We start from the raw sequence: 14,436 nt of genomic DNA, 5'->3' as shown, positions 1-14,436 counted from the left end.
AAATATCAATTAGTCTATTTTGTTTAATTAAGTTTGTCTGGGTTTTAGTTTACACAATGACAGCAACTAGGGATCGGGATTTGAGGCAAAGTTCATGTTTATTATTTTTAAGTAATTCGGAAGGTGTTGACAACCGATTAGTATAGATGTTAAGAACTTTCTACCAAAGCATACTACCCATGCTATCTTTGTACTCTGATGTTATGGGAAATTTTGAGACGCGCAGTTGAGAATTAGATATTTTGTGAAACATAATACTCTTTATTGCTTATAATAATGACGACAACGGCGACAGTGATGATGATGATGCCGGCGGCGACAATGATGATGATAATGATGATGGCATGATGTCATTTTTGCATGCTAGTGGAGCAGTAAAACTACATTTTCATAATAGTATAATGTGACTGAAAAAACATTGATATTTGATAATATTATAAGTTGGTGGCCGCCCAAGTATTATTACGTTATTACCTTGCATAAATATTTGTCACGATATTTTTTGTAATTGTTGTTATTTGTTTGTTATTTGTACAATACAGGAAACACCCTCCAGTCTACTGAAAGCAAACACTCATCAAACAACATTAAGAGGTCGGCCTGCGCAAAACAGCAACACCAGCAACAACAACAGCCGTCGAGTACGACGTTAAAACCGCCCAAACCTTCCCGACAGCGTCGTAAGCCCAGAGTTCTCTTTTCCCAGGCCCAGGTCTACGAGCTAGAACGTCGTTTCAAACAGCAACGCTATTTATCAGCCCCAGAACGGGAGCAGATGGCGAACGTCCTGAAGCTGACACCGACCCAGGTCAAGATCTGGTTCCAGAACAGGCGATACAAAAACAAGAAACAACGTGAGACGAAGACCATTGATTTAGGGACGGCCACTGCGGTCGCGGCCGCAGCCGCAGCGGCGAGACATCAGCAGAACAACGATCAGTACCCACCGCGTCGTGTGGCCGTCCCGGTTCTCGTGCGGGACGGTAAACCCTGCACCGGGGCGTCCAATCCTCCACCGTATACATATTCCTGCACCAATTTCAGCTACTCCACCGTCAACAGCGGCACACCGAATACCCAAACGACAGCTTTCACAAATTCCTGTAACTATGAATACACCACACCACAGAGCGATCAGTATCTCGACACGTCCATCAACAATAATAGGACTTGGTGATGAGGGCCGTTCTATCAGTACGTATGTCCAGTGATAGTCTTCCAGACCCTTTTGTTAGATGCTTTTGTAGATACTGATTGACTTTTGAACAATTCCTGAAACATTTGTGACCATTTAAGGGCAGGAAAGTTTATATAAAAAAAATAATGCAGTATTTACTCCAGAGATGTGATAGTGTCTTCGTTGAAGCTGACGTCATTAAAGGCGAAAATAAACACGAGCCTTCGATATTCCATGTTGGTGCCTAATTCTAGAATAACTACTCCAGCGACAAATGAATGAAGTCGTGATGCCATCAGCAAGCATGCTGATGTAGTCACAAATACTGACTTGTTGAATGTATCTCCATCGGTTAGGAATCGGTGTGGGGTAACCTAACCCTTTCTGTCAATATCAATAATAAGGAATGCTGGCTCTGCGTCGCACGACAGATCCAAAAATACAGTAAATGTATTGAAAATGCTCGTCAGGAGGTTTGTCTAAAATTGGTGAAGAGCTGTTTCGTCCTAAATTTCGGAGCTGACGAAAAAAAATTGTTAATATGTCGTTTGTCCAGAGTCCAGGATGAAACTGCTGTTTTGATTCACCATGCAGACTTCTTGGTTGTGCATTGTCATGGAGGACATTTGACAATACATTTTCTATGTTCTTGAATCCGTCATGCGGTGTAGAGCGAAAACTCTCTATTGACGTGTTCTTGCCAATCTCTAATACCAACATCAAAACATTGTGGACAATCTGGACATTGTCCTTTTAAAATTGATTAATAATATTCTGTCATTCTACAACTAATACTTCATTTATGTGTCAATAGTATTGGAATATGATGTAAGCCAAAGGCCCATGAAATGTATATGTTTCACACGCAGATTCGAGGTCATTGAAACTCAACTTCGGTGAAATATCTTTATTTTCTCGTAAGGGAAAATGAAAATCTGACAAGGAGCATGAGGAGTGGAGATCAAATCACGATGATCGTGCTGACATTCAGTCATATCGATTTTTTAAACTCGCGGGATTTCACTTTTCAACTTTCAACGCTTTTAGATTGATTTAACTAATTGTTCTTTCAGTTTATCTGGTGTTAATCAGTTTGTGTTAGTAAAACCAATACTCAATTATTATAAGACGTTAAAGCCCCCTCACACCTGACCGAATGGAGGCGGACGAAGGGTGACGAATTGGAAAGATGCAAGAAATGCACGCGAATTCAACGAATTCCAATAAAATTTCCGTCAAATCATGCGTTCAGTAACTATTGTCAAATTTTATCAACGAACGGTAAGCGAAGGATAAATATGACGTGCGAAGTATATCGATTTTTCGGTTCACCTCTTTGAGTAAAGCCCCTTTCACAATTGACGTACGACCATTTGCGACCTTTTGGTCGTGCGACAGGCTGCAACAGGCATCAATCGCCAGTCATCTCATAAGATCGCACAGAGGCTTTCACAGTTGCAACAGCTGTCGTACAACAAAAACAACCAGTAAAACCCGTTGCACGAGTAAGTCGCTTATGATCCTATTGTGCTCGTGCGATCACATGTGAGTGTTGCACGAGGGATTGCGAGGGGAACGATCGCATACAACGGTAGTGCAATGTTGTAAGCCGTTGCGATCGGTCTTGCAACAGTCTTATGGCCCATCATATTATCGCACCCAGTCGCAAGACAGGTCTCTGTACATGTAGGTCACTAGCACATGTGCAAGTGTTGTAAGACCTCCAGTCGAGTAAATGCGACTACTTAGTTGTGAACCTCTCGCACCAAGTCGTGCAACGTTGAACAACACTCGTACGATGATCGCCCGACCGATGGTACGACCCTGGATACGAGCTGATGCGAGTGAATCGATCGTATTTGATCTCGTTTGGATTTTGAACATGTTCAAAGTTCAGATGTGACCAGTCACGACCACCTCGAGTTCGTGCAACCGTCTACAACGACTGCGAGTGCTCGCAAGTCACCAAGAGATCGATCGTGCAACAGCAGGAAAAAACTGTTGCAGGCGGTCGTAAACTGGTCGGATGTCAATTGTGAAAGGGGCTGTTCGGTCGCATACATGCGAATGCAACGGTAGTGGAATGTTGTAAGACGTAATTTCGATCGGTCTTGCAACAGTCTTATATTATCGCAACCAGTCGCAAGACTGGTCTCTGTAGGTCTCTAGCACATGTGCAAGTGTTGTACGACCTCCAGTCGACTAAATGCGACTATACATAGTTGTGTCACCTCTCGCATCAAGTCGTACAACGTTGAACAACACTCACACGATGATCGCCCGACCGATGGTACGACCTGATGCGAGTAAATCAATCGTATTTGATCGCGTTTGGATTTTGAACATGTTCAAATTCAGATGCGACCAGTCACGACCACCTCCGACCAACTCAAATTCGTGCGTTCGTCTACAACCACTGCGAGTGCTCGTAAGACACCAAGAGATCGATCGTGCAACAACAAGAAAAAACTGTTGCAGGCGGTCGTAAACAGGTCGTACGTCAATTGTGAAAGGGGCTTAAACTGCAGCCAAGGGCGAGCGAAGGGTCGATATAACCCAACAAGAGAAACGAACAGTGGGCAATGGTTTGATATGGCGTGCGATTAGAAATGAAGACGAGGTGGTTCTTGTTCGTTTGTGTCATTGTGTTGCTTCGTTAAGGGTTCTTTCGAGATCGGTCCACTTCGGCAAAAGCGCGATGAGGGACTATGCGCGACAATAAAACACGAACGATAAACGAACGAAAACCGCAGACTAAATAAGAGATGCGAATTCAAACAGATGACCAACGATTTTTCAATTCGTCGGGAAATTTTAAACATTTTCATTTTCCTCGCGAAATTGAATCATCGTAGCTGTTAGTTCAGAAGGTGTACGAACCCAAACACGAAGGGTAAATATGATTTACTATCAGTTACCACGATTTTTCAAAAAATGCCTTTCGCCAGCCATCGCAAGGCATATTTCAGGCAATTCGGTTAGGTGTGAGGGGGCCTTAAAAGCAACACTTGTGAACATTTAAGGTTACGTTGTAATTTTTATTATTTTCTTTTTTACTTACAATGTTATGAGATATTCCATAGGCATATTCTTCGACTTAAAAAAAACACAAAAAGCAACAATGCAGTCTGTATAGTTAGACAAACAAACTTCTATTAATCCTGTACGGGAAATTCTGTTTTTTCTCAACTTTTCACATTACTGTAAAATACACTAAGAGCACTGTAGGCAATGCGACGATGATTATGCCATATTTACTCCTGCAATAATTTCTTGGCGGTAGATACATAAGCCATGCACTGTATATTTTCTCACAAAGTCGTGTGCAATGCCATTCAAAATACACAGTGAAAGAATCTTCCCTTTCTAACAAAAATAGTTATATTACGTAATCTACTTTTTTTCAAAACAATTGTATATCTCGTTAAGGCAATAAAAAGAACATAATTTCGCATTCGATCTCAGCCATGTTCAACCAATAGCATGACGCATAGGCCCTATATTAGGGTCCCATCTCACAAAAAGATGCGATAGATTCAAATTAAACTCAAACAGTGATTGATCTGAAATTGAAATCGGAATTTGAGTTTGAATTTAATCTGTCGTAACTCTTTGTGTGACGGGGGCCCAGGTTCCCGTCTTACAAAGAGTTGCGATTGATCTTATCAATCGTAACTCTGGAAGTCCATTAGTGTCATAATTTTGTATACAGGAAATTTGCAAAATGTCCTATGTAAACAAAGGAGAACACACCAAATTGTCAAGAAATCAATGAATTTATGGATATGCATTCATATCTAGAATTTTTTTTGAACAAGCATGCATTTTATCTGTTGACTTTGATGGCTTTCCATAGTTAGATGGGGCCCTGTACTACCGATTGCTAGGATTTGTGTGACGGGGTCCAAGAGTAGGGTAACTCATCATCTATACTTTAGAAAATGTCGTTTCAAATTGAATGATATTCCTTCAGCTAGAATTTCTGTTAACAAAATTTTTGTGTATCGACATATTTTATTTATGGGACAAGAGAGTGTCAGACGAAGGGGAATCTTCCAGCTGGAAGGAACACAGCGTTACACAGTGTGATCACAGTGTGTTCACATGGTGGACAATGTGGAGATATTATTCACACTGATAAAATGCTCAATAGGGTGAAGATATTTTCACACTGTGAATGCCTCGACAGTGTGACTTTTCACAGCGTGTTCACATAGTGGACTATGTGAAAATATTATTCACACTGTTAAAATGCTCACTTGAATTCAGTAGTGTGAAGATATTTTCACACTGTGGATATCTCGACAGTGTGAATAATCACAGCGTGTTCACATACTCGACTATGTGAATATGTGGTTCACATTGTTGAAATGCTCAATTTTAACAGTGTGAAGGTGATTTCACATTGTGTTCCACACTGTGAACATACTGTGGGGCACTGTGTTTTTCTTACTTGTAGTGGCGCATTACTGTTTTGTGGGTTTTTTCTTTGGGGGTTGTGTTGTTGTTTTGTTTTGTTTTTGTTTTTTGCTTGTCGAGGAGAAGAAATTATATCACAAGCCTTATGAATAATTGAATCGAAGAGGATTTTGATAATTCATTTAAAAAGAACACTTCATCATTCATGTGTTATTTGAAATTCCACAACCATTCTTCTAATTATTATATATAGGCCTCCATATAGTTCGTAAAAGTCATTTTCCAACCTTGCCTAACTCATTTAATTTTGTGATTAACATTCTAGATCTTCCTTAGTTCAACCCTATTCGCACAAACATAAATACTTTGCACTTTTTAAAGAAGATATTTTATATCATGATGAAATTAGCAATGGGTAAAGATGTAAGATCAACACATCTAATATAATGGTTTAATACATTTTCCTTATTGTGTGGAATTCAGCATATTTTGATATGAGTACAGTTAGAAAATTTGTCATTTTCGACGCCTTTCCAATGAATCAAATTATCTTATTTTAGATGGTTATGTAAATGTGTATATATATCATTTTGTGTGTAATGAAATTTGTAAAATAATGATGAATAAAACGATCTTAAAGTGATCTCTAAACAAATTTATTTTTAATAGACTCGTGTGGGAGTCAAGTTATTTCATATTTTGGTTGTGCTTGCAATAATGAAACGAACTAAAAAACATCGATTTAATGTAAACATGAGAAATACAAATTAAAAAAAAAATCTTACAAACATTATTCGTAATATAGGCCTCACTGTCCTTGGACATTACTGTCATACGATATTGTTGCACCCCCCCCCCCCGAATTCGGATTCTTCATAATAAAATTAAAGCGTTTTTTTCCAATTCGTCTGATGCCAATTCGCGTAATTGCCAACTCGTCTACTATCATGTGGTCTACCATCAGTTCGTCCTCTATCCACATTGTCTAAGTGCCTATTCGTCCACTCATCATTAAGTTGGCCCAATAGCCATTTAGTCCGTATACCATTTGGTCTAATTGGACTTAGTGTTAATTGTGCAAAATGAATGAAAATGAAATGGACATTAGACCAACTGGTTATGAGACGAAACGGTTATAGACGAAATGGTGATTAGACAAAGTGATGATTTGACCAAATGGTTGTTAGACGAAATGTTGATGGACGGAATGGCATTAGACTAAATGAAGGTAGACCGTGTGGTGAGTGGACGAGTTGGCAGTAGACGAATTGGTAATTTACCATCAAAGCTACATACTAAACTGTTGCCAATATGTTTCAGTCACATCAACGATACCCACTCTAGACCGCGTTCAAAGCTATTACGTTATTTGAAATGACATAGCATTGGTCGGTTTAGAGTCGGTATCCTTCGTGTGACTGAGGCGATGTGACGAGGAAGGCACAAACGCCAATTCTTTTCACTCCTACAACGACTTTCCTCCGAATCGAATACATCAATTGTTTATTGCCCTATTGCCCGTGCTCCGGGGAGCGGGAGACAACGAGTGACAGTGTTTGCTCCAGCAGGGAAATTTAAGAGCTCATCTTATCTACACTGCTTGTTTAACCCCTGGATATTTGTTGTAAATTTAACATTTTCATCAGACGTGCTCAGAAATTTATATGGCGTTATCGTCACTTTTTATGTGTTTTGGGAGATACGAGTGGGTTTGTTTTTCTTCACGTGTCGTGCGTGTGGGTATAGGCCCTTTGTATTTACATGTCGCATTCTGTAATAATCTATGTAGGGCAACAGCGAATATGGGTTCAAAGCCCTAGGGTCACTATCGGGCGTAGCCAGGATTTAATAGGTTGTGGGGGCACTACTTCCTTAGAAATTTCATGAGCCCCCCCCCCCCAAAAAAAAAAAGGGGGGGGGAGAAAAAGAAATGCAACAATAGTAATGAATAAAAGATAAATCAATAAATAGGGGTTCATAGCAGCGCTTTTGACAAGCAAATTACTTGAAAAATTTTTTGAAATAAGGCTTTTTCATTCTGGGATTTCATGACCATTCCTGAATTCTTTTAAACATTGTTTTCTCTTTTTATCTTCAAATATGTGGTGTTTTGTGTATGAACAGTAGGGTACATGGTATGAGCAATTGGGGAGATTCACAAACTTCGCATTTTATACAAAACTGTTGTTTCCAAGTCCGATTTTTGCACCATGATTTCAACGAACAACTTGTTTGTTTTTGTTTGTTTGCTTTATTTTATTTCTGCGTTCACAATACATTATCAAAAATTATTTACATTGTTTGCAATATATAAAACAATCCATAATGTTTACAACATAAACATAATGATAAGTAGAAAAAAAATGGTTTGGGTATATACTTCATATTACATAATTAGAAAAAAATAGTTTGGGCATATACTTCACATTAGGATGATAATAAAAAGTAGCATAAACAAATGAACGCAGGAGACCGCCATCGTGAGCGGTTAAGCTTGTAGTTGATGGCGGCCTCATACTATACGCGTTTGTAAGTGAACGGAGTGAGAGAATGCAAATAGGTAAAATTAATTCAGACAGTGGATAATTTTTTTAGTGTGAGCATCGAGAGAATAATAAATATTGAAATAAGATGAAATTATGATGATCAATATGATGTACAGGGGAGGTGGCTCAAACAGCAAATAGAAAGGGGGAGGGGAAGTATGTGTGGAGGCGGACACACACATTTCACATTATCATGATTATGGACCAATGAGGGTCCACATAGAAAGTCATTTATTTGCAACGAGTGGAGAAGGGGGCTGAAAGAAATGATGGGGTGGGAATACAGTTTTTTTTTATTATTACAAGGCCAATCAACATAACACTAAAAATTTCATCAAAATCGGATGTAAAATAAGAAACTTATGACATTTTTAAGTTTCGCTTAATTTCACAAAATAGTTATATGCTCATCCCGGCCGGTATGCAATCACTATTTCTTTTGTATTTTATTCTATGAAAAATGAAATATTCTAATTTTCTCCTCATTGTCCTGTGAAACAAAGTTTTATTTCTCCCTGAGCATGTGAAATTACCATTGTTTAACATTTTATGGTTCAGTCAAGTTGATCCTTATTGTCAAATCTGTATAAAATTGAAATATTGTATAATTCAAATTTAAAAAAGTAGTGAGTGAGGGACATCATTGATTCTTTCGTTTGCAGGTGACTAAATTGTGCATATATTATGAAAAATAAGGGAAACTTTAAAATGATATAACTTTCTTATTTTACATCCGATTTTGATGAAATTTTCAACATTATGCTTGTCAGGTTATTCTCTATTTATTCAAATCAACATTTTTCTGAGGTGGACTTGACCTTTAAGGAGACAATGGTCACTCCAGCATGATTTGCATTGCGTTCATCGGTGTTGGTGGTTACTATTTTTGTATATACTGTTTTGTCAAATATTTTTCTTTTGTTTGTTGAACTCTGTGAATGAAACCGGTTCCATTAATTCAGGATCCCACAAAGCGCCATACTATTTCCTTTTTCCGTGAGTTTTCCTTTTTATTACATCCAAGGTTTCGACCGAACACACGTGTTACTTGAAATAAATAACGCTGTTTCGAATCGGATCTAGTAAATGATTTTATTTATGTGATATTTCTTCCATGTGTTTCGATTGTTGACGTTGGCTTGTGCATAGTTTAGAATGTGAAGAAGAAGAACGACCTAGGTCCATCCCTGGGTTAAAATAAGTTAAAGATATAGTCCACCCCAGATAAATGTTGATTTGAATCAATAGAAAAAAATCAAACAAGCATGAAGCTGAAAATTTCATCAAATCGGATGTAAAATAAGAAAGTTATGACATTTTAAAGTTTTGCCTATTTTTCATTAAACAGACATGCAAATGAGAGAATCGATTATGTTCCTCGGTCACTATTTATTTTGTATTTTATTGTTTGAATTATACAATATTTCATATTTTACAGATTTGACAATAAGGTCCAACTTAACTGAAATAGTGAGTGGGCGACGTCATCAGTCCCCTCATTTGCATACCGACCATTATGTGCATATAACGGTTTTGTGAAATTAAGCGAAACTTAAAAATGTCATAAATTTCTCATTTTACATCCGATTTTGATGGAATTTTCAGTGCTATGCTTGTTGGATTTTTCGCTTTATTGAAACCAACTTTCTGTTGGGGTAACTTGTCCTTTAAATATGGGATATTACTGGTTATACATGAACCCATCTATGTTCAGGAATTACACTCGGAATTGTCCAAATAAATGAAAAACTCAATTAAATCCTCATTTGACAAACAAACAAATAATTTTGTTTGTTTTTAACTCAAAATGAACTACCATCGACTTCGGTTCATATACCATATGATAATGATGATGCTGCTGCTGCTGCTGCTGATGATGATGATAATCATGACGACGACGACGATGATGACGACGACGACGACGATGACGATGATGATGATGATGATGATGATGATGATGATGATGGTGATGATATCCAGTTCAGTTAATTACTACATATCTGCTGAAATGAATAAGATTTGAGGGATGATTTGAAGAGTTCAATTCTGTCGATTTCACGGAGCGAAGTAGGCAGAGAATTCCATAGAAGGTGAGCCCTCAATAACAAAAATAATACAGCAGGCCTAAGCTACAAGCATTTATATCACAAGAACTACTTACATAATTAATATACGTCAATAAAGTCATGCCATTGAATTATGATTTAATGAATCAGTTTGACTCTATTATCATTATCATTTCCATGTATAATGGCTGAAAATAACCTAATATCGTTGTCATTTTCATATGCACATGTTGTTGGTTCGCTTCTAATACCCGTTTTAATAATAATAATAATAAAAATAATAATAATTAACATTATTTGTATAGCGCTTATCACAAAACATGTCTCTTAGCGCTTTTGTTTAAAGAAGTTTTTTTAATGATTCTTCAATATGTATGCTTATATTTTAGATCTTTACCCAAAGGTAAATGTACTGTCCACACAACAATAATTGATAAAAAATTTGTCCAACTCTGGAAAGTTTTCAACCAATACTGTGTAGTTTTCACCCAAAGCACACATTATTGCTTTAAAACTACCCAGAATTTGATAAAGTTTTAACCAATAGTTGCGTTGACAGTATGTTGCCCAACATTTTTCAGAAAGTAGACAATATTACTGAAAAGCACTTCATGTTCTTTACAGTGTTCACAACTCCCTGTTGCAATTTCCGGTATAATTTCTTAGTTAGCATTTGAAAGTATCTTTACTGCATTTATTCATTTTTTTACACATTTATGAGAGAAGTATGGAAAACATAAAATTCAATCACAATCAGTCATAAAATGCAAATCAAAGAGTTATCATAAGGCACAGAACTAAGAAGACAAGGGGAGAATAAGTGATGCCTCAGAGATGGCGGGATACAATAAATATTTCAAAATGCTTGACAAGATATATCGAGAATAATGTTGACGAATATATAAAACCTTCATCTTACTCCGTCTATCCCCTCACCTGTCGCCCCCTCCCCACCCCCTTCCATGCAGCGGGCCCTGCATAAAATGATAAGTTACCATTACCCTTTTCCTTTCCAAAATGCCGAGCGCTTTGCTAGATGGCAGAAGATACCGTTCAAGTCTTTGGTATGTGTTGGCTGGGGAAAATGAAAAATGGAAAAACAATTAACAAATATCATGTAATGATGACGTATTTTCTATTTTGATTTCTTGCATGAATAATAGAATCTGCCTTCTATTTGTCTGTCTAGTGTTTTAATTTCCTCTTGCTCCTCGTCATCAAGGATGAGTGATAAATTATACAATAACTCAGAGCGCTTTTGTATGGTCGCTTAACTTGATTTGCTAAAACAAACATATTGAATACCTGAGCATAATTGAAAGCAGATAGGAGGAAATTGTAATGTTCAATGACTAATTTTCCACAAGAAACATATTTCGTAATATCCTGAATCATAATTTTCATAACATATTAAGATTTTTTATTAGTTGCTTACGCTGTATTTAATTCTTGCTGTTATAACTGTTTGGTTGAACATTTCAATTTGTAATGATTGCATGCGCTTTAGAAATGATGATAATTAGTAGCACCCGATATTAATAACCATGCTTTGATAATAGATATATGAAGAAAATTAATGATATAGACATTTATTGAGATTAGATTAGATATAAGAAATAAAAAAAAATCATCTTTGATATTATGTGTGAATAGGCATATTGATTGACCCTGTAAAAATAGCGATCATATTTCGTTTGTAAGAATTCATATAACTATCTAGAGCCATGATACCATAGCAATATTAACTTAATATCAAAATAAACAATATTGCCATTTGCCTGCTATTGGGTATCTGTGTAAAATGACGTAACTATAGCCAAGCTAGCTATGGGCGGTCAATGGAGGAAACCCATACACCAGTACAACTTCCCATGCTTTCAGGAGCGCAAATAGGGGATAACTAAATCCAAAAAAAAAGAAAGAAAGTAAATGAACAATTGAATAAGTTGCGTGTGTTAAAAGTTCGAAGGGGCTAGAAAGCTTACATTAAATTCAATCGGGCGCCATATTTTTCCACGTAGCAGAGCGTTGTTTATCCCACTGCATGCATGTATTCTTATCGCCACGATAACAAACACTTTTTGAAAGACTTGTTCCACACTTCATCATTGATGTGAAATATTAACACGGAATTAATTAATCATACCTTAATTTCTCACAAATAAAAGTTCGAGTGTGCTTCAGTGATTTCCGAGTGCCGTCCTCATTGTCCTCTTAATAACCAAAATATGATAATGATTTCATACACTTTACAATAAAATATCCCCGCTAACATGCTAAGAGGTCTGGCAAGTAAAGTCGTAGTAATATTATAAATTTCCTCAGAACATACAATTTGACCTGACCCACTTATCATATCAAATGTAATAGAAAAAATATATCGTGTGAAGGAAAGTATCTCTCATTTTCTTTGTTTATTTTATTATCTTATGGGAGGAGGGGGTAAATATCGTGCACACAAGATTTTATGAATGCAACAGGGTGAGACTTTTTCATTCGCTTTATCAGTATATTTGGAAACCCCCATTTCAGTGTTTACTGTGAACATGGGGAATACATAATTATTTAGATCTGAATAATTTAGAATCCTATATATCTTAACAACTTGATATCTGATAGACCAGGTTGTTAAGATTTAACCATATTTAACCATAGTGTTGTTAAAGGTGGTCTAATAAAAGCGTCCAATGATTTATGTATATGTGTGTCCTTTACACTGTTTTAACCTTTAACACTTTTGATTAACCGCTATTGTAGTTGGTACTATGAAACTTCAAAACTATTGGTTAAAAAAATGAAAAATGAATTGGGATTTGAGGGATTTTTTTATAAATTGGGATTTTTCAACAATACCAAAATTGGTTGGAACAAAGTATACAGACACACTTTCGATCGCATGTACTTTATGGAAATTGAACGAATGTCTTTATTTAAAGTTATCATAATCGTTATTAACTAGTGTAATACCATTTTGTATAACTGTCGTTATGAAACCTGTTCTTATGCAAACCGGTACTTTAGCAGTATCGTGTTGATTTGGAGCTCCAAACTTCTCGAAAGCAAAAACAAATGTAAGATTGTGGCTTCGAAATAAGACTATAGATCGGAAAGGCTTTCTGAATTGGGAGAGAAAAGTGAGAGAGGAAAAGAAAAAAAAATAGGACCAAAAAAATGAAGGAGAAAGAAGCTATTCATCCTTTCAACAACAAAATGGCAGTGGCAAAAATAGACATTTCTTGACTGGTTGCAAGCCAAACCAAACAAGAAGAAGTAGTTTCTTAATTCATGACCAAAAGATGCATGGAACAAAATGTAATTTATAGGGAATGTATCCCCTTTTTACAGACACCTTAGGGCCAGTATTCTCAAGTCCTGTTTGACTTAGTCAATGGTCTAAAGCATAAAATGTCAAAAACTTAGATTTTTTTTTATATTCAATGTGTTCTTTCATCAGACTATAGTATGGCGAAGAAAACTACTTCAGTTATTATTCCAAGATGGTTATGATTAATCTGGGTGACAGACTGAGCTGAACAAAAAAAAATCGCACCTCTGTAGAGTGAAAGATTTGCGTCACAATTGGCTTTCAATAGTTAAACCAGAGTTTAGATTAAACCCGACTTCACCGAGAATACGGACCTATAGGTGTTCAGCCCGGGGGGGGGGGGCACTCAGTATATAATGCATAGTGGGTATGTGCCGCGGAGGGGACCCCCATTTTTACACTCAAATTTCCGTTCCGAGGCATAGCATTTTTGTCTTATTGAGAAAAAGAACATAGAAAGCCGCTCCAGAGCATAGCATTTTCTTCTTCTCGAGATAAAAAGAAGAAAAAAAATCCGCTCCAGGGCTTCGCATATTTTCCGTTACGCCGTTCCGGTCGCAATTTTGGTGAAAAGCGGCCGCAGTTCGCTGTCCGACCATCGCCTCTCCGCTAGCGCGCCCGTCAGTCGTGCCGCCGCGCGGGCTAGCTGCATGTACGTTCCATAGGGATGCATACGCACTCGCACACAGGCGACCCGTTCCAAGGACCCCCGTTTTCACAAACATTTGTAGTTCCGAAGCTCGTTCCGAGGACCCTCCTTTTTACAATGAGCCCGCTCCAAGGCCCCCGTTTTTTGTCTCGCCCGCGGCACACCCCTACCACTTTTTTGGTCGAGTGCCCCCCCCCCCCCCCGGGGTGTTCAGCAAGTGTGCATCTTAGCACCCGTTCTATTCAGTCGTTCCT

At 37.5% G+C, this 14,436-nt stretch overlaps 1 protein-coding gene across 1 annotated transcript; it reads left to right on the top strand.

Moving 5' to 3' along the window:
• The first annotated feature begins 541 nt into the window (after nt 1-541).
• Nucleotides 542-6,254, top strand: LOC129272735 (homeobox protein Nkx-2.5-like). The gene is made up of 2 exons (XM_064107921.1): nt 542-2,517; nt 3,691-6,254. Exon 1 carries the CDS (start codon nt 776-778, stop codon nt 1,175-1,177), a length of 402 nt encoding a protein of 133 aa, XP_063963991.1. The 5' UTR covers nt 542-775; the 3' UTR covers nt 1,178-2,517; nt 3,691-6,254.
• Nucleotides 6,255-14,436: the final 8,182 nt, after the last annotated feature.

The sequence above is a fragment of the Lytechinus pictus genome, chromosome 12, assembly GCF_037042905.1.
Source record: "Lytechinus pictus isolate F3 Inbred chromosome 12, Lp3.0, whole genome shotgun sequence".
NCBI classification, from domain to species: domain Eukaryota; kingdom Metazoa; phylum Echinodermata; class Echinoidea; order Temnopleuroida; family Toxopneustidae; genus Lytechinus; species Lytechinus pictus.
This window is presented reverse-complemented; position numbering and strand designations above follow the sequence as displayed.